The sequence below is a fragment of the Neopsephotus bourkii genome, unplaced genomic scaffold (genome assembly GCF_033783945.1).
Source record: "Neopsephotus bourkii isolate Nb327-2 ecotype Australia unplaced genomic scaffold, CSIRO-AGI_Nbou_v1 NB_1655, whole genome shotgun sequence".
NCBI classification, from domain to species: domain Eukaryota; kingdom Metazoa; phylum Chordata; class Aves; order Psittaciformes; family Psittacidae; genus Neopsephotus; species Neopsephotus bourkii.
The window spans coordinates 4,058,429-4,079,116 of record NW_026902129.1 but is presented as its reverse complement, the minus strand read 5'-3'; the positions used below and the strand labels follow the sequence as shown (position 1 = coordinate 4,079,116).

General features: G+C 39.4%; 1 protein-coding gene across 9 annotated transcripts in view; it reads left to right on the top strand.

Annotated features, from left to right (window-relative positions):
• Positions 1-20,688, top strand: part of TPK1 (thiamin pyrophosphokinase 1) — a 286,829-nt gene that overhangs the window by 41,305 nt on the left and 224,836 nt on the right. For 8 of the 9 annotated variants that reach the window (XR_009728727.1, XR_009728726.1, XM_061375019.1 and 5 more), the window contains exon 2: positions 18,511-18,585. The exons of the other annotated variant lie outside the window; for it this stretch is intronic. Coding sequence is in view for 4 of the 8 variants with exons in the window: in XM_061375015.1 (XP_061230999.1) it covers positions 18,511-18,585 (75 nt within the window). In the remaining 4 variants the exon portion in view is untranslated. The remainder of the gene's footprint in view (positions 1-18,510; positions 18,586-20,688) is intronic. 9 annotated transcript variants of the gene reach the window in all.

The window sequence follows — 20,688 nt, the reverse complement described above, 5'->3', positions numbered from 1 at the left end:
CCACATCAGAGAAGTAAGGTAATTAGAAGAAAAGATTCGTTTTTCTGTCCACAGAGATATACTTAGCAGTCAACTGAATTGTCATTTGAATTTCAAAATGCTTTGAGAAGTGCAGGTTTACATTTATTAAAGGAAAGAAAAGGCCTCAGCAGGATGTATTTTGCAGGGCAAGTCAAGCACCGTATGTAGCTTTATGGTATTGTGTTGTGGTGATTGTAGCTTTTTTGCTTTCTGAGGAATACAGAATTAGAAGTAAAGCTGCATTTGCACTCTGCTGGCTTGTTTTTTCATTATTGAAACTTCATTGATTTAAAAACTACAGGTGTGAAACTTTCCTTATTAAATTGCATACTACAGTATATAGGGTGAATCCATCTAAACTACTGTCTTCTCTTGAAAAAAACTATCTGAAGTGTTGCTGACCTGTTTTATCTGAGTATCATTGTAGCAAGAAAAGGAAACAAGGGAAGGCATGCTCTTAAAATATTTAAGCAATATTTAAGGAGACTGAGACAAAAGACCTTCGTATTATTTGCTATTAGGTGATTCTTATGAACCCATCAAATGCTACAGCTACTGAAGGTAACTGTAGTGTGTGAGCACTCTTACTGGTATTGATTATTCTAGCGATTTCAGAGATAAGAAGACTGCATTCGGGAGGAGTTTTGGGGTAGGATAAGCCTGAAAGTCAACATACTGGGTGTGAAGGAAAAGCTCAAAGAGGGACTGCAACATAAGAGCTGCTTTGCTGCAGCTTTAGCTTCTGGTTTTGCCTAGTTGAAGGCAAAACACTTCATATGTAGAATTCCTTTCTATAAATATTCTCCTCATAATTAAAACAGCCTATTCTTTTACTGTGTGTCAGGGAAAGTGGTTTGAGGGTGAAGGGAAATTAGTTATACAGACTTCCACAGTGAAATGTTGGCCCTTTAAAAACCCAACACACAACTCCAGCCTGCGGGTGCAGGATTTCTGCAGAGGGCTCACACTTAGCAAGTCATTTTGACACTGTGACAGCCCCTGGGATGGGCCTGGGTAAATCTAGGTTGATCAGTACATGGCAGTGCCAGTGAAATATGTGCCTGGTTATGAGACTGTTGCAGCAGTCTTGACTGCCAGCCTGTGTGTGTCCCAGTGCTTCCCAAGTCTCCACAACTCACACTGCTAACAGCCCAGGCAGCAAAGCCAGCATTGGTACTACCAAATACCAGTGCGTGCTCAATCTTGAGGAGTTGCCCCAAATATTGTAACCCTTTTATTTATTCATAAGGATCCCTAGAGATCTCTTTCTATTTGGCTATTTATTCATCACTGAAGAGTCTTTACATTTGTTAATGTTTTCTTAAGTATTTTTAAAAGAAAAAGTTAATGGCCCCTCAGTTTAATCTGATTTCGACTGTTTATCATTTTGCTTCTAGGCAGATGTGTTTTCTTCCATTAGTACTACTACTGTTTGCCATAGTCAGACTATGTGTTGTACCCATTGAATTGGAAGTAGTTCCTTTTGTGCACAGCAGTGTCTGATTCTTAAAGTTTCTTACCTTTATTTGACTTTATTAGACCTGAAGGCTATTAAGTTTTAAATGCCATTTGTTTTTCATTAAAAAGGCTTTTCTATTTTAAATCCCTGACTTCTTTTTATTAAAAAAGTAATATTCAGCTTTTCTTTTATTTTTAATCTATTGGTGCTTAATCCATAAGCTAAATACAGAGCTGTAATCCCATATGGCAAAGCATACCTTGCTGTGTGTGTGGGTGCACGTGTACACATGTGTGTATGTGCACAGATATCATTATGCTTGCATTATTCTTTATTTTCTCTTTTGACTTCCTTTGCTTCCTCTAAATTTGTCCTGGTGCAAAACCTATGAATATTTATTAAAGATTTATTCATATTCACATGCAGAACTAGCAAATGAAGGCAGTCCTGAAGGGACTGATGTTCATCCTTCTTTCCTGTCACTTTGCCCATAATTAGAGATGCTCTTTGAATATCCTTTCTAAAATATAACTTGTATTTGATATGGGTTTTTTTTTCTGTTCATCTACATTTAGGCACAGTGCTACCTCCTGTTCCAAAATCAGACAGATGAACCATCTGTTAGATGCATATGAGCATTGTAGACAAGATCAAACCTACAATTTATGAGTTTTACTCTTGTTAGGTGTTGTCATATTAGTCAATAAAGATCTCAGTTGTGGCTTTAGGGAAGAAGTGGGAGGTGGCATAAGAAGCCTGAAAGCTGCTAAGATGAAAGTAACATATACTTACAGTAGCTGTTGCTGACAGGAAACTTGGCTTTGATTGTAGTGCAGTTAGAATGGAGCAGACGCGAAGTTCTTAACCACAGAAGGACACTAATACAGCAGCAATTTCTGAACTTCTTTTTTCTGGTGGATTTTTAGGCAGAGTGCAGGGCTTCCTCATGCCATCCTCCCTAAGCTTGTAAGTTTGGTGGATGGGAGGCACTTCAGATGGGGGACCGTGAAATGCCCTTGCTGGGGAGGGAAAGGAGCTGCCACTGAAATCTCCCTCTTTACAAACTCACTCGCCATAGTGTGTTGCAGAACTGATCAAGAGATCGTCATGCTGGTGGTCAAACTAAACACATTAGGTTTACATTTATGACCCAGAGTTTTTGTTCTTGCCTGTCACCATCAGGAGCACACATTTGTGTGTTAAAGGTTGACTAACTGTAGTTGTTGTCGAGTGTTAGAGAGACAGCTGTGTAAAGAACCATTGTTAAAATCTCCAAAGACCCGGCACAGCAGTTACTGCACTGACCATGAACCCATTATGGATTCATGTCTCGACACAAAACTGTAACACAGAGAGAGGTGATGCTATCCTGAAATAAACTACAGAAACCACGAGGGGAGAGTCCAGCTCTTGATTTTATTTCTGACTAACTTGAACAGGCTTTTCTGTGCTTGTGAGAAGTGTAAGAGAAATGAAAGAAAACTCTTCTGGTACGCCAGTTGAATTATTTAACAGTCTTCTTGACCTTTTGCTTATGAATTATGAATTACAAAACTTTGCAGGGGTGTCAACCTCTGTAGCAAATATCTTGATTTATTAGAACTCCCATTTGGCATCTTCTGTTCTTTGACTGACTGGGCTTGGCAAAGTAGTTTGATCTATTTCATACGCATATTCTGTATTAAATTCAGTGAACTATGATTGAATTAATGAATTAAAAGCGTTGAAGATTTTTTTGTTGTGTTGTTTTGACAGATCACTTTTGTTTATGCTTTTCTCCTTTATGAACAAAATTGGTTTTCCATAAAAGTGTTACAGGTACAGGCTACTACAGCTGAGAGAAGTACAAATGAGCAGATTGATTTTAGTGACAACTATTGCAAATACTTAAGGTCTCTGTTTATTTCAAGTTAACAGTCTGCAGCCATGTTTTTGGTTTAATCTAACTGTGACTGCGTTGATGTTCTTTCTTGGCCAACCAATATGAAGGGGAAAAAAGTGGAGTACTTATGAAGCTGCTGAGTGAGAGGTTCTTTTGACTTTCTGGGCTATTGTGGTTTAGGCTGGACCTTGCAAGTAAGCAGCTTTTTGAAGAACAGATAATATATTAGAAGTTGCAGCCTCAAAAATCTTCTCTCCGTTAGCCCTATAAACACAATTTGTATAGTTCCCGTAATTCTAAAAGAGAAAAATACTGTCCTACTTACTCATTTTTAGCTTTTAATGTGGTGTGAAATTGGGAATGTTGGTTAAAGCTTAACCTAAGTGAGCAAGCAATATTTGAGAGTAAAACATCTGAAATAATTCCAGTTATCAAGGAAGAGGTACTCTTCATATTTTCCCGAATCCTCGGACTTATCAAACAAAAGTTCTTTCCATGACAAAATCTGAAGCCCACAGGTGAGGTTTCTGCAATGTGCAGGAGCTGTTGTCCAGAAGAGGAATTATATAGTGGGAAAAAAACTGTATTACAGGAAATGGGGGTGAAAGGCTTTCTTATCAACAGGAGAAAAAAAATGATGATGGTAATTAAGGAGTTTTCCTGATCAAACACCAGGCTGTTCACTGCTATGTGTCTTATTGTTCCCTTATTCTTCTGAAAAGGTGCCATTTAATTTCTTTGTGAATATTTTTGTGCCTGAATGCTGTCACGACCCGTGTGATGACCATCCCCCCCGTTGTCCAGAAAAGTGGGGTTTGACTGACTACATCAATGTTAGGCAACAGTCTTTCATTGTCATGATTTTCTGGCCCGGCCTTCTATTTCCCATGCAGAAACCCACCAGTTTCAGATGGACTGTGTCTGGTTTTGCCCTGGTGGGTATCAGTTTAGACCAAAGGTTATAGCTGAGCTGAGATGAAAACCCTGGGGAGATAATTTCAGACTCTTAACTTATTCACCAGAGAACACTGCTTCTCATGCAAATTGCTGCAAATCTCTGTACTTAGTGAGGCCAACTGTGAAATGAGAATAATCATGCTTATGCACCTTTGTAAAGTGATTTTTAGATCTCCAAATAGAAATTGAAGTTCAAAGCGTTATTATTAAGTACATTTTCCAGGTGGAGTAAGGAAGAAGAGAGGCCTAGATCCTTTTCTTAGACTCTTTTCCGCAAAAGTATAAACTCGCTGGTCAGGGTGTATTTTCTGTGCCTCTCTGGATCTGATAAACGGCTGATAAAATCTGATACAGCTAATGTTTAATTTGCGTAAATTGTGCATTTAGGTGCTTGACTATAATTTCTTCTATAAGTTGACCCAAATGTTGCTTAACACATAAAAATGCTCATCAAGATGTTAACCATTTAAGGTTTTAAAGAAACTTTTATTTTAGGGGGTGACTGTAGTCTGTTAGATCATCAGCGGTTCTGTAAATTCAACTACTCTGTTAGTTCATGAAGCAGATGAGGGTAGCCAAAGGTTTCCTCATGCAGTCGTATTGCAAAAATCATTAGATTAAGAAATAGTAAACGTGATGATGTCTTAATCGCCTTTCTGCTTTTAATCCTTTAGGAGTAGGATGTTCAAGTGTAGATTCTTTGCTGTAAAGGCCCCAAAATCTCTTTAAATAAATGAAAGTTAGTATTAAGACTCAACATGGGACACTGTTAACACTGAAAATGGCAAAAATCCATTGTTTTCCATATCTGTCAAATACTGTGAAGTTGAAGCCTTTGAAGCACTGTCAACAGTTGTCTGTTCAATTTCAGTTTCTTGTTGAAAGTACCAATACGATTCAGGTTGCACTGGCTTTTATGAATGGGTCTCATGCTCACTAGGATACCGATTCAGCAGAGCTTCTAGTGGCAGATCCAAGCGCTGTTAAAGTGGAAACAAGTGTGTAGTGTCCCTGGAATGAGTAAGATGGCTTTAGGTTTAAATCTAAGCCTACACTACAAGTATTACTTTGATGGAGTTTTTTGAATGGGTCACTGGTGTCTCAGACTGGGTGTGCTGAATGTTAAAGGTTGATCAGGGAGTCCTAGGTACTTCTTTCTTAGTACCATTCTGCTTGAAGCTGTGATGAGGTGTGGACGGCTGTGCCTGCTCAGAGGGTGAAGCCTTTAGACAGAAAATGTTAAAGCTGGAGAGAAATGCAGTTCTCTGTGGAGTTTTTGAAGGATCGCAAAAAGCTACAGTGAATTTGGGTGAAATAGCAGTGTAAGCACTGGGATATACATTGAGGTCCACTTTAAATAGTCAAATAAAGCAGAAGGCATCAGGATGAAGTTATTTTATGATGGTCTTTATATTCACTGCAGGAGAAGCAATAAAGATATTTACAATACAAAGTTGTGTATAAGGAACCTAAATTAGGTCTCAGAAAGAGATATTGCTTATTTAAAAAGAGATGTTTGCTATGGCAGTCATGTTACTTTTCTGCTGTATGGATTTATGGTTTTGAAATGGTTATGCCCCATAACTCTTAATTAAGCTTGACAGGTTTAGTATTGAAATTGAAGGAGCTGGTTGGGAAGACAGTTTGCAGACAAGGGCCTCTCTTAATGGTCCCAGAGCTTGTCTTTGTTTACAGGCTTTACTGTATTGTGGAGGAAGAAAGTAACAGTTATATTTAATTTTACATGATCTGCAGCATGTCAAAGGAAGGGACTATAAACAAGCACAAGTGGCTTGTAATAAAAGCAGTTATCATAGACTTCGTGTAGTGACTAAACCCACCAAACCTTATTTGTGTGACAAGTATCTTATGGGAATGGATTGACATCATGATTTGGTGGGGCTACTTGTGTAAGCAGTCTACTTACAGGCATGTTGTGAATGCTCCATCCCTGGCGGTGTTCAAGGCCAGGTTGGACAGAGCCTTGGGTGACATGGTTTAGTGTGAGGTGTCCCTGCCCATGGCAGGGGGTTGGAAATACATGAACTTAAGGTCCTTTCCTATCCTATCTATTCTATGATTCTATTTTGTGAGGGCCCTGCTTTCTTGTGAGCTTGTATTTGCTGGATATGGTATCCTGTCCTACCAGGTTACAAAGTGATCCCTTTAATTCTGTCAGACCGTTTACTTTCAAAGGGCTTTTTCAATCATGTTTAAAAGTTAAATGCAGGAAGTATAGCTCTCATTCTGAAACTTTCAACAGTAATTAACTTTTTTATACCTCTAAAAGAAGCATCAATATTTCAGCAGTGTTCTTTTGTTTCTCTGTAATGCAGTAGTTTTGTTCCAAAATGAAATTTTGGCCAGTTCCTGACCTTAGTAAGCCCACCATATAGCTTACTGGAGCTATTCGGTCCACAGAACTATGATTTTTAGGTCTTATTTTTCTGCAAGATGCAACACAATGACATACTGCAGAATAGAATCTGAAGAGGAACTTTGTCCCAGTTCCATAAAAATTTGTTACGTGGCTGTTTATGTAATGCAGTTTCCAATGACTTTGGGTTTTTTAGCTTTGTGTTTATTTTAACTTGTTTTCTCCAGACACAGATTTATCCCTGTGTAAAATAGGTAGAATTAGGTCTTAAAAATGTTTTGGTAAAAGATGTGAATGTAAAGTTACAGAATGTCCTTAAACAGGCAGCAGAACTGAGCTGCCTCCAGTAGGTAAAAAATTAACTCTAGAAATAATAAAATGAAGCCCATGAAAACAAAAGACATTATTTTAGAAGTGAAACATTTGTGAAGGTTATTGGCAAATTACGGTCCTTGCCTTTCTTTCGTACATCTGTTAAAAGGGATCTCATTATAATAGCGGAAGATGTTCTCCTCCTTATCACTCTTTAGCAGAATCTCGATCTGGGGTCCTAAACACCCTCCCACTGCCACTGCTGTGAATATGGGCTGTTCTGACCACTCTGAAAGCCCCTGTTGTTGTTCTGAACCTTCTGGGTAGCACTTGTGACCCTGTGTAAGATCCACTCCCTTCAAAGTACAGAAGAATGTGCTTTGGGAAAACAGCGAGACTGAAAAGGTGGTATGGGCATGGAGGTCTTCTCTGACATCCAGTCCAGAGAGGCATAAGGTGTTGCAGAACCTACTGTCTCAGCATGGATTTTCATCAAGGCATATAGGGTGAGATCCTGGGAATTGCTGAGAGTTTTCTCATCAATCTCACCCATTACAGCTGAGGAGTAAATAATTGATGGTTGCAGAGATCACTTACAGTTTACACAACTCTTTTAAACTCAGTGAACCTTTTCAATAGAAAAACAACCAACTCCAAAGTCCATGCTAGTAGCCAGGTCGAGCACTATGCTCTGTTAACCAAGTGCTTAATGAGTACACTAGAGTTCAGGACAGTAAGATATACTGTCTTGCATTGGAATGGCTGAAGGGTAAGAGGAAAACAGAGGTTAGTAAAACCGCCCAAACTAGAATTTGACTAGAAGCCGTCTGTGATTTGTAATGTTTAAGATCAGGCTGAGAAGCAGAAAAGAAGTCTGATTGTTAGTATTTGCTCATCTGCTGAACAGGAGGGTGATCCTCCTGCAGTCACATAGTGCCTATTTTCCCATTTCTGAAAATGGGATGTTACTGTCTACACTCGCACCATTATACTGGAGTTTAGCCCCTGGGCTATTCAGAAATGCACATATGACTTTGAGCCGCAGTGTACTCATCTTGAGTGTGGTAGTTAGGCTGTGTATACAGGGCAGATGGAGAATTTGGGTATAGAAAGAGTACAATCCATCAGAGTAAGTGTACCAGGAAGAAATCAGGCTGAGCTTGTCAGTGGGAATACCATGAGCAGCAGAAAGAACAAAGCTTCTAAAATCATGCTCTGTTGGACTTAGATATCTTATGCTGTGCTGCAGAAAGTTATTTCCTCCTCTTGTGACTCCCAAGTGCCAAATCTTCTGAAGATAGTGAGAGAACTACTTATCTCAAAAATACCCCACAAACCCAGAGGTTGTGCTCTTTGAAAGCACATCACACATGAGAAAGGAGGCAACTGTGGCTATAAGGTTCTTGTAATACAATGGTGAAGCAATTGGAGGATTTGTTCAAGATGTGAAAGAGGTTTGGACTAGTCAGTGTTGGAGCTCAAAACTGTACCCAGGTCAATAAACTGCAGCTGGACTTCCATCCTGTTTAATTGTTTTATGAAAAGAATCCAATTTATTTAACTTGTGGAGCAGGGAGGGAAGAATCTGCTTCCCTGAGAGTAACATCGTGTCTGGGGAGGAGACTGAAGTGGGATTTGGATGTCAATTCCCTCTGACAGAGAAGGAACCTGAGTGTGGGGCATCAGCCTCCAGAGGGAGTGCTCCAACTGTTCATCTGTGCTCATGAAAACTTCTTCCCACTTCTTAGAAAGGAAACCAGATCTATTAGGTATGTTCTGAGAACAGCTACTTCAAACATGTCCTTAAATGAGATCAGTAGCGAAAACGTCTGGTTGGTGGACAGCAGTGTTTTGAGATCAAAGGAGGCATTAGGTTACATCAGGCTCTTAAACTTCAGGTGCATCTCAGTATGGATGGAAATGAGACCTTTATGTGCATGGGAGGTATTAATGCCAATAACTGATGTGTCAGTGGAGTGCTTGGTGGCAAGCAGAGCCAGAGGGTTTGAATGCTGAGCAGTCAGGCACTTACACATTCATGTGGATCTTTGGTCACTGCTCTAATACGTAGATCATTAGGTATCCATTAAATTTTGTGAATCCTATAAAAAATACCTAAAGACATCTGTTGATCATATGTGAAATAAGATGGCATTATATTGTTTGCAGAGCTGAGCGTTTGCTGAGGGTATTGTGCTTTATATCAGTTTATCCAAAGAGACTACTGACATCTGCCTTCTCTGCCTTGTGATTCTTTGAAGTCACCTTACTCTGCAGCATGAAGATTAAGCTGACAATAGCGGCTGAAGTTCTCAAGTGAGGCAGGGAGTTTGTATGTCTAGTATCCCTAGAAATAGAGGCATCCCAGATAACAAGTGTCGTTAGCATGGTGTAGTCAGAGAATGAGATGCTGTTTTTTAGAATGCAAGGATGACATTATGTTAGATGAGGCTATTAGAAAGCTAGAAAGCTAGGAAGTGAGCTACTGTCTTGGGTTTTCATTTAAAGTTGGAAGTTACTTGAATAGCAATAGCAGTTTGGGGAAGCACTAAAGAGGAAAGTCAGCGGTTAGAGTCATAGAATCATGGAATAGTTAGGGTTGAAAAGGACCTTAAGATCATCAAATTCCAAGCCCCCTGCCAGTCAAAGTAACTCCCAACTCTGGCACTAAGTAATTTCATACCTTTCCAGATTATTTTGTCTTTAATTTGAAAACCAATGTCTAAAATATTCCACCAATAGCAGAGGAGCAGGGACACATGCTACTTAATTACAAGACAGAGAAGAGGATGCAAGAGGAGGTAAAAACCCTTGTCACAGCCTGTGCTCTTAGAATCATAGAATAGTTAGTGTTGGAAAGGGCCTTAAGATCATCTACTTCCAACCCCCCTGCCATGGGCAGGGACACCTCACACTAAACCATATCACCCAAGGCCTCATCCAACCTGGCCTTGAACACTGCCAGGGATGGAGCATTCACAACCTCCCTGGGCAGCCCATTCCAGTGCCTCACCACCCTAACAGGAAAGAATTTCTTCCCTATATCCAATCTAAACTTCCCCTGTTTAAGTTTTAACCCGTTCCCCTTGTCCTATCACTACAGTCCCTAAAGATATTTTATTAGCTTTTTGAGTAAAAAAGTTCAAAACTAGAAACCAATGTTTTACAGTAATTTGTGTTTACTTTTCAGATAAATGGAAATGTCATAGATTTAAGCTCCAATCCTAATGCTCTGTGCCTAGAAATTCTAAACAGCAAAGTCAAATATAACACAACACTATCAGTAGTTTAGTAGCAAGCCTGTATGTCTAATTCTTGTCTTTTAAGAGCTTCTAATTGGTATCAGACTTAAAAGGTGTAAAGTGGGTGCTGTCTCAGAAGAGGACCTACCCATGAATAGCAAAGCACTTGCTATATTGTGCTTTAGGAGGGTTGTGTCAGAATCTGTGGCCCTGGGGACTAGACTTCGCATTCTGCAGAAAATTGTCTCTCCTCCTGCTGTTTTACTCCCTGTTCATCTCTTGTTCCTCAGCTGGCTATTTTTTCCATGCCACAGGATGAACTATATCTGACTGATGTTCCATACTCTTACTTGTCTCTATCTTTTTTGGATCACCAGGCAATTTGAGTCAAACCAGTAGTCTTGAATACTGGAAGGGTGTAACTGATTAGGTGGTAACATCTCAGGTTTAAAAACCCCCAAACCTGCTGCTTCCATCTAATTCTGGATTTTGTTGTGCCCACATTGAAATTGAAGTCCTATTTGCATAAAGCACGGAATGATGGATGGGTGGTTGGTCCAGCAACATCTCTGAAACAAGCAGCAAGGGTAGGAGATAAACCAGGCCAAAGACCTTGCAGTAGCGAATGGGCCATATATCAGTGTATCTCTCCAGGAGCGTGTGAGGGTTCATGTACCTTGCTACCTCCCTAGAGTGACTAGTTACTGGGATGGGTGTATTTTCAAATGAGAATTGGTAATGGGGCACAAGCATCATTTCCATATATGTAATAGTAAGAAGTGTTATTGTTATGATCTATATTTAAATAGACTGTTCTTATGATTCAGTCCAGTTGAGTGTTGCCCTGGAGAGTTGAATCCTGCCATGATGTTTGTTTGCAATGCTGGACAAGTTATGTAAAACTGAAGATTGACTACTGGGAAGTGTGTGATCTTAATTCTGCTTGACCCGACTGAGGTGTTTGACATGTAAAGAGCAGAAGTCCCAAGCACTCAGGAATGCAGCTATGAACTATAGAATTTTTTATTAAAGGAAGTGTCCCATCACATACTGAAATGAAAAACAGTCCTCACAGTCTCCAGAGGAGCACCAGAATCAATTGACAAGTCTTCATTGCAAGGCATAGCACTGTTCTATCAGTAGTAGTGGTCAATAATGTAGGTGGGTTATCCCATGTGTATGTCCATGTTTGTGACTTACTGTGGAAAAATTAGTTGGTTTGAATTCATCCACATAAACTCTTGTAGAGGGCTCTCCAGAGAATACCTCACTGCGGCTTGTCAATAGGACTGTTTGCACAAATCCACCTTTTTTTTTTCCTACTCCTCTTGCTGGAATTTGCCTGGAGAATTAAAAGCTGTGAAATATTTAAAAATCAATAGAATTTACATGAAGAAATTAACACTAAAATGCATGGGTAGGGGTAGCAGAGCCTTTGCATGGAAAGCAGCTGGGTACGCATATTTGATTTATTCCTTCAATAAGTTTGAGAACATGTTTGTAAGGTCTGTGATCCTTTTGCATAATTTGTGCTGGTTTATTATAGGACTTGTCACTCTTATGAGGAAAATTACATTGCTTGTTTGGAGGCTTGGGATTCACTGTGGGTAAAATACAGCTACACAGTGTTTTCTAAATAGTGGCTATAATTAATACAATAGCCCAAGCTGAACTGTTTCTCTGAATTAAAGCAGACAACTACCTTGTTAGTGAGAGCACAGATGTAGGGAGTGGGTTTTACTGACTTGAAAGAAGTTTTTCCGTTTTCAAAGTGGCGGTTCTGTAGGGGTTCTGAAACTTTTTACATGTGAAGCATTTACAATTCAGTGTTGATTTGAAATGATGTTTTTTAGATTCCCCAGTATTGCAGCAGAGCACTGGATTTCCTTGTGAAGGGAAGAGGAAAACATAGTTCAAGAAAGAAAACAGCAGAGTGATAAGTGGTTTTGTGTAAGGTGCTGTATTTATTCAGTAGAAAGTAAGGTTATATTCTGAGAGGTAACCTTAAGAAGTAGTATCTTAGAATTCAATGTTAAGTGTTTTTCCAAGGATTTATAGTGCAGATAAGCTTAAATTTTGGGTTGAGCTTCCCCTCATCTTCCACATACATAGTGCTTGTCATCAATGAGTTGCCAAGGACAGTAGTTTATAAAATGAAAATCTTGTGAGGCAGAAATCAACTTTCCAGAATAGCTGCTGCATCAGCAAGGGAATTGCGTGTTAGGAAGTTCACCTGTGTATTAGGTAGGAAACTACAGGTGGTGCTGTTTCAGTGTCTAAAAGAAAGCAAAAAACCAAAAAGCAACACAATAGAGAAACCCTTTCCGGAACTGGGGGATGCTCCCTTCTGTGATGGACTTATTCTTCTTAGTTTTGGCTTAATCAAACATTTACTCCGTTTCTGATGTGGAGGCTGTTCCAGTTGAGTGTGCTTGGGAAGTGGATGGTAGCTCTTAAAACAAGCCCTGAATGAAATGGTCCATTTCAATAAGCTGGCAAGTAGTTTCTTCCAGAACATCAGTTTTGGACTTAACACTTTGGAATGGGTGCTTACTTGAAAGAAAATTGTGCAGATTTGGTACTGATCCCCCAAACTCCTTTATTTATCCCATGTTCTCTGCATTTAGGTAACATCTGAATATGTGCTGAGCATCTATTTGCTTTTTCATAAAGTCAGGGTTAAAAAAAAAAAGGCAATAAATTGCCATTATTTTACTGGAAACTCCGAATGTCCCAGATTTTTATTTTTCAGTGATGGATGGAACAAGTAGCCCATTAGGACTGCACTAAATACTGCTGAATGTCAAAGAAAAAGCTAACTGTTGCTACAACTAATACAGCAAAATGAACAAAGTTTCACCATGAAGCTTTTTGAGGTTGCATTGAGCAGTTAGAATATTCTTCCTTGCTCTGTATTCAAGACTACAATAATTTTCTGCCACTGAAGGCAGCAACAGGTACCATCTTAGTGTCCCTTCTCTTACTGATGTAATGCAGAATATTCCAGGTGTGATCACTGGCATTTTTCTAAATGAGCCTTCATTTAAGTGAGAATGTGGGCTCCTGTAATGAAGTAGTATTCTTGAACTAGCCATGTTCCTAGTTTAAGGAATATCAGTATTAAAATCATTTTTTCCTGAAGTGTTTGTTAAAATTGTCCATACCAGGTCATTATAATGAATTATGTTTTTCTTGATACCATAATTCATACCTTTGTGAGCTCACTTGTTATTATTCTGCATTAGTGGCATCTGCTTCAATAACAGAAGCTCCCATTCCAGCTTTTGCTTGACTGAGTAATGTCTGGGACTACACAGAAGCCAAGTTTTTCAATCCACAGAGCATGTTAAGAAGAATTTTGATGTAAAAATGACATTTTGTGCATTTTTGGTAGATTGTATTTTAATTTAATAGGAGAGTTTAATGTGTTAATTAAAAAACAAACACACACAAAACCAAAGCCCAAACCGACAACATCATAGCAAGTTGCCTCAGTGATTTTCCTGTCATGATCTGTAACCTTATCTTCAGTGTAGTTCTGCATGAACATTATCTTACGTTTGCTGGTTTTATCATCTGCTGTCTTTAGTGTTTATGATAGGCTCCAACTAAATGCAATTGATGTGGAATTCTTAGAATCACAATTTCAATGCTAATTCTTTTGCAGCAGAAGAAACTTCAGCTGCTGTATGAAGAGCTGTCTCAGCCTGTTGTTCTCTGTCTTTTGTCACTGTCACTGTTTTGGAATTGTGCAATAATGCCTTGTCCCTTCCCAGCTACTCTGACATTTGGTAGACAGTGTCTGTTCATATAAAACAAACCTGTGGGGCAGGGATTTCCTGAATGATGCTACTGGAAACCAAATCACTTCTTTTTATTTTATATCCGAGAAAGTAGATTTGATGTCATTGTGTATTTGGACTTCCATCTGGGATATGATTAGGAATATGCGTAGCCCAAATTTCTGCAATATCTTCTCAAGGGATCTTGGTTAGTATCTTGGCTATCTAGATGTATTTCTACCAGTACAGAAATTTTCTGAACATTTATAATCATTTGACTTCCTAGATTAATTTAATGGTAAAATCACTCTGTCCCCTGTAGTAACTGTGGCTTTCCTCCTTCTTCCTCTGTACTTAATCTGCTTCTTTGTGGAATGTTCTTGGTAGGAAAAGAAAGGAAAGGAGAAAAGAAAAGGAGGAAAGCACAAATTCTCAACAATGAACTGAACTACGAGTTGCTGAGGTTGAAGCTCTTCACTTTGGAGCCATTCTTGGTTAGCACCTCAAGGCATGTTGGTATCTTAGCACACTGTATCCTCCATTGTGTGTTATCACTTGCATCATTTCACAAAAACTGGGAGTAGCGGTGATCTTTCTCCAAGGCCTTCTTGTTTGAAGCAATGAAAGCTTTTTCCCCTCAGGAAATCCAGTATGATTTTATTTATTTATTTATTTACATGCTGTACCTCACATCATGCAAATAACTTTTAGCAATATTATTCTAACACTGGAAGGAGACAAAGAAAGGGCTTATATTATTTTATAGGCTACCAGAGAAAAGGTTGTCTTTAAAAATATATCTGCCTTTTGCACATGCTTTCTGACAGCCATACGGCTCGAAGACTAGCATGTGACAAGGGGAAATCAATAAAAAATGTATGATGATATTATAAATATTTATAGAATAGCTGGCTGAGTATAATGTGATAGGGAGAAGCCAAGGAGGCTTTCAGAATAGCAAATGTGTGCTCCAAAATATATTGGAATTCTTCCGAGTGAGTTAAAATGGGTAAAAAGGCATTGCATAGGCTGTCAGAGGCATTCACAACACCTTTGATTCAAGTCCTCTCTCTAAGCAGCCACAAGGAAAACTATGTCAGAGAAGCGCAGCTGAAGAAAAGTTGGGAAGCAGAGAAGGGCAAAAGATTCTGGAGTTAGGTTATTCCCTGCTGGTCCCAGTAGGGACTTGTAGGGAGTGTTGATGGATTGATTAGCAACCTAGGAAAGTAAGGAAGTGGTTCTTTGTGCATCCAACAGGATTAAAATGATCCAGCTTTTTTCAAAGACTGGGAATTTTCCAAGTCTGATAAAAGATTTGTTTAATTATATTTTTGCATCTAACTGGCTGTTGCTGTAGTTGTGCAAATGTTAATACAAATGTCTGTAAGTTACGCCTCTAAGACTGCAAGGTTTATAAGCAAAACAAGCTGGGGAACAAATTTGGTTCCATAAATGCAAATAAACATTTCCTGTAGTCATCCTTCTGTCCTCCTGTCCTGTAGAAACTGGGTCCTACCACATGACTTACTCATCTGCAAGAGGACTTGTATTGGGAGATTTGGCGCCATTCATTCTCTGTGTTGATGTGAACATCAAGAATAAGCTGGAGGTTTTATTTGGAGGAATTAATTCTTTTCTGCTTGTGCTGCAGATGGCTGAATTTGCTCAGTCTGCAAAAGCTAGGAGAAAAGTACATAAGGAAAGAGAGAATTATACTGAAAATGGAAGAAACTATGCAAGAGACCATCTTGTTCCTCTTTTAACAACAGACCAAAAAAAGCTTCTTTAGTGGAGATACCCATAACTGGGGACAGGTTATTTTTGCTCCTGATTTCTTGCTTTCACAATTCTCTTTCCCATTAGTCCGACCAGAGCACAATTTTGTTAATGGTTGGGTCAGGGTGCTAATTATCTTTGTGAAAAATGGATGGGCAGACAGTCCAGGAGATAGATGCTTCCCAATTTGTTAAGGGCTTTTAAAGATAAATGGCCTTGAAGTAGATTTGTTTTCAAATGAATAGCCAGTAGAGTGCTTGGAGCTGTGGCACAGTGAGCTCTCATCAGTTTTTCTCAGAGTGATGTATGTTGCATATTCTGTCTATTGACGTGGTCTTTGCCATCAGAAGTCCCAATTTATTAAGAGTTTTTAGGGCAGTGGTTGTAAATTATTGCAGCCCAATTTTATTACTGTTTCACATCTACCAAGGACCGAGCCCTTTGTGCAGCTTTATATAAACTCAGCGAACACCATTAATATATTGACATTTAGGCTCATTTTGGTAGCATTAATCAGAACATGTTATCATGCATTAATTGCAGTGGTTTGAAGTGACTGGAACATTCACTTTGCTAAAAGCAGGGGAAACAATAATTTCCATTTCTCTACTTTTTCAAACCGGAGCTGTGCTTAAAAAAACCATCCCAAACCCAACCCATAACATACAAGCCCCCCCTCCTAATTGTGTGTGCTGGGAGCATCTGCCTCTACTTCTCTGCAACAGCTGAACAAGAACTAGTAGCTCTTACAGGCCTTACTGGAAACTGCTGGAAGTGTAGTCTTTGAAAATCAGCCTCTAAAGTCTCTGTGTGGACACACACAGCCAGGCCTTGGCTTCAGAAACGTGTCTTAATATGTAACAAGAATCCTCCTGGTGTGCAAAAAAACCCCTAAAAATCTACTGTGTTTTCATATGCTGATATGGCTGAAGGGTTTCAAATGCACTGAAATGCCATTTGTGATCCACCAGCAGGAATAGGTTTCCAACACCTGTGTCTGTGTTACTGTATCAGTAAAAGAAACATGTTTCCTGGCTCTCTTCAGTGGAGGGCACCACTGGATGATTATATTTAATGTAAGGAGTTGGCAGCCTTTCTCGCTTAACCATCATTAGGAGATCTGCTGCTGAGGTCCCATTTTGTGAGGCAGCTGGAAATTGACGCTTAGTTTGAATGTATTGTTTTCTACCTTTCTCTTAAAGTTCAAGGACAAGGCAAAGCAGCTCAGACTATGCAAAGAATAAGGCTTTGCTCACTTTTCATTCTTTTCTTGGTCCTTTGACCTCTTAGTCCTTTTCTAAATAAATTTATTCCCTAAGTAAAAGTATTCCCGTATATAGACACAAATAGAAGTGTGGACCATGTCAGCAAAGATGCAGGTGGAAGACATGAGGGGAAAGGTATTTGAAAGCATCACACAGAATACAGCTGTGATAAGCATGTAGACTTTTTACTGGAGTAAAAATTACCTGTCTTCAGTAGTGTTTCTTTTAATACTTGAAAAGGAGGACAAGACTGTTATTTCTGTTCTAGGCAACTGAGGCATGGAATGGAGTCCCTTAAATCACTCGAAAGGCAAGATGCAGAATAGTGGTGTCCCAGCCTTCTGAGCCTGCATTTCATTCGTTACTTTAAATATTGTACCCTCCTTACTCCCACTCTAAGATGTTCCTGCGCCTTCTGGACTTCTGCCACCTGGTTCCTCTTGTAATGTTGTATGGCTTAAAACACAGCCTTACCTCTAACTTTCTGCTGCACTGGATCTGCACAGAAGTCTAAAAGACTTTCTTGTGATAGAGGTTTTCTCTTTTCAGTTACAGTGGCTTCACATGACCAAATAATACTTCATTAACCTGATGGCCTAAGGATATAAAGCTCCAGGGGGAACTTGTATTCCTCTATCATTGGCAAGATAATTAGGAAGTGGAATAATGTAAATCTCACCCCAGGCAACTGCCTTGAGATTTAAGTTTTTATTCTGAAGCCAAAGTGGTTGTGTCATAAATCCTTTTATATTTGGGCTTTTATGTTTTTAAGTTTATTGTTGACCTTCACAGTGAACATATTGCTAGAGCAGGAGGCGTTAGGAGCCCAATTAAGTTGAGCTGGTAAACCCACTGAGGTTTTTAGTCCGCAGTGACACAGGCTTAAGTTTGCTTTAACTAGCTTTGATTTTAAGCTCCTTGGGCATGGTTTTTCTTTCTGTATGTGTAAAGTATCTATGAGAGTGTGTCTACCACAGAGCTTCTACATGAGATGAAAACATAGGCATGAAAGCTACTGGTGGCAGAAAGAGTTCTGCATCAATCAGGAGAGTGGAATATTGGACTTTGAGACAGCTTCATATTGAGTCAGCTACAGCCTTCCCAGTTAATAGAGGCCAGGGGGAAGCTCATATCAGTAAACGCTGCATCCAGGCGGCAGCAGCAAGCAGGAGATTAAATGCGAGAGCTGTATGAGTGTGGTGTCCTGTTGAGGATGGCCTTCTGTGAGTAAAAGTCACTTAGAAATTAAAAGTTTAGCAGAACTCTACCAAGTAAAAGGTGTCTAATGAAGTTTGGCAGCTTTTCTCTCTGAAAAAGAAGCAAGGAAATTAGTGGGGTTGCTCTGAGGTGCTTGGACTAAAAATTAATATGGCAAAAGCAAAATGAAGGGGAAAAAATCAATATTCTTGCTAATAAGAACCAACATTTATTTTACAGGAAACCTGAAGTTTTGCCTTCTGATTCTGAACCAGCCTTTCAACAAAGGTCATTTTCATTGTCTGTGGAGCAGAGGTAATAATAACTTGCATACATCTTCATTTGCTTATTTACTTAGCTGCTACCCAGCTAATGTACTTCATGTCTCTTGAATTGCAATGTGGCAATTTCCTCTAAACTAGAGCAGCCTTCTGGTGCGGGTGTGAATCGGCAGAATATGTCCCTTGCTGCAGGATGCAGCAAATGAGCTGATTATGCAAATTCTGCATCTCTGCATTGCTTACGTCAGTAAGATCTTTATGGACTGAGCTGGGTAAGACTAGCTTTTCAGAGGCATCTTAGGAAAGATCATTGTTTTGCTGACAAAGTATAGTAGATCAGTGGTGCATTTAAAGAGTCTGGAAGTGAAAGTTCCTTTAAAGGTCATCAGTGAAATGTGTTCATTTTCATCAAAATAAAATGAACTGTGTAGATACTATGTTGTAAAAGCAGTGGGAATTTGTGTGCGTGTCAGAAATATGAACATCAGATTTCACTACCCCTTTGTTTAATAAGCACAGTGCTAATCATCGTCTCTGCTATGATAACTGACGTTTTGTAGAGATATGTAAATCTTCATAAGCTTGGAGCTATTAATTCCTCCAGTGCAGAAATGTAGTCCTGCAGAAGCTTACTGACAAACCACAGGAACCATCCCTAACTTGTTATCAGGCTGGGAACCTTGCGGAGAAGAGAAATTCCTCCTGACTGGGGCAGATAGAGCTATTTGATTTCACCATAAGCATAAGGGCTGGCAGGAGGTAGCTGTATGGGGAAAAGCAATTGGAGCAAGGGATAAAGCAGGCAGGATGTGTTATAGCACCTAATTCCAGTAAACCTAAATTACATGCCTATATAGGCAGACAAGGAGAAAAGGAGACACTTGCATGGGATGAAGCAACGCATCTGAACGAGTGCTGTACCCCTGATAGGCTCTTTCAATATCATCAAGAACTGCTCAGTGGAAGGGCTGTTAAGTCTCTAAACATGTTTCTACGTATTTTTTTATTTACAGTATGTCTTTCAGTGTATCCTTTTGTATTAAATAATGAAGGGGAGAAAGGTAGTTATTTTGGTCTCATTTCTTTGTCCACCTTTCCTGTGTTTTTAAGGTTGAGGTTAAAAAAGAGGCAGCAAACCAGAGGTTCACAGTTACTGAATGGCAGTATTTAGTGTCTTGTAGTACTCTGCATGTGTTAATCATACTTTTTTGTCTATTCAGTGGAATTTTAAGTCTTCCTTTTGCAATTAAACATGGGCAGGGTGACCTTTGGAGTATGGAGTGTGAATCCAGGACATTGTTTTGGCAATGCCTGACAGACAATGCTAGTGGAGTACTGTAGGTGTCAGTAGTCTTGTTCCCCCTGGCTCCTGCTTCTGAAGGAGTGGCAGCAGAGACTTGCAGGACTAGGAGAACCTGGGGGTTTTGGTATGTGAGCTGAAGGAAGTTCTGAAAGAATGAAACATATTTAGAAATAGTACTTGATGACCAGCCTGTGTATGCTTGAAATCTCACAAAGGAGTGTGAGAAGAAAACAGTGGGGCTGTTGATCATCACAGAATATTGCCAGCTACGCAGACTGGGGGGAAAATGGAGTGAAAATGCAGAGGAAAAAAGGAAGATAAAATATTGTCTGACTTCTCTAAGTTACAGCAGTGTTGGATGTTACTGAGTACAGAATGCTGAGACATAAGTGTTATTTTTCAAGTAGGTTTTGTCCTATCAAAATAACTTCTTTCATTAGCCCTGTCACTTTAGTGTCAAGTAAAACTGAAGGTGAGATGTGATATGTTCTGAGTTTAAGAAACCTCATGATATTGATAAGCATGGCTATTCTAGGCTAAAATCATCCCAGGTGTAACTGCTCTTGACCTCAGGAAGAAGCGATTGCAGTTAATTAGCCTTTGTCTTATTACAGACTTGTATGAAATCTATTTTTACTGACATACTTCTAGAGCAACTGTTTCAGTCTGTACAAGTTTGTATGAACTTCCTTCCTGTGCTTTGTGAAGGACAGTGAAATCTGGTTTCCTCACTTCCAGGGACAGCTTTTACCACTCCTGGCATACAAGGTGGATAAGTGACAATAGTGAAGTAGTATAAACTAAACACTATCATGATTCTAGCCTATTATATTC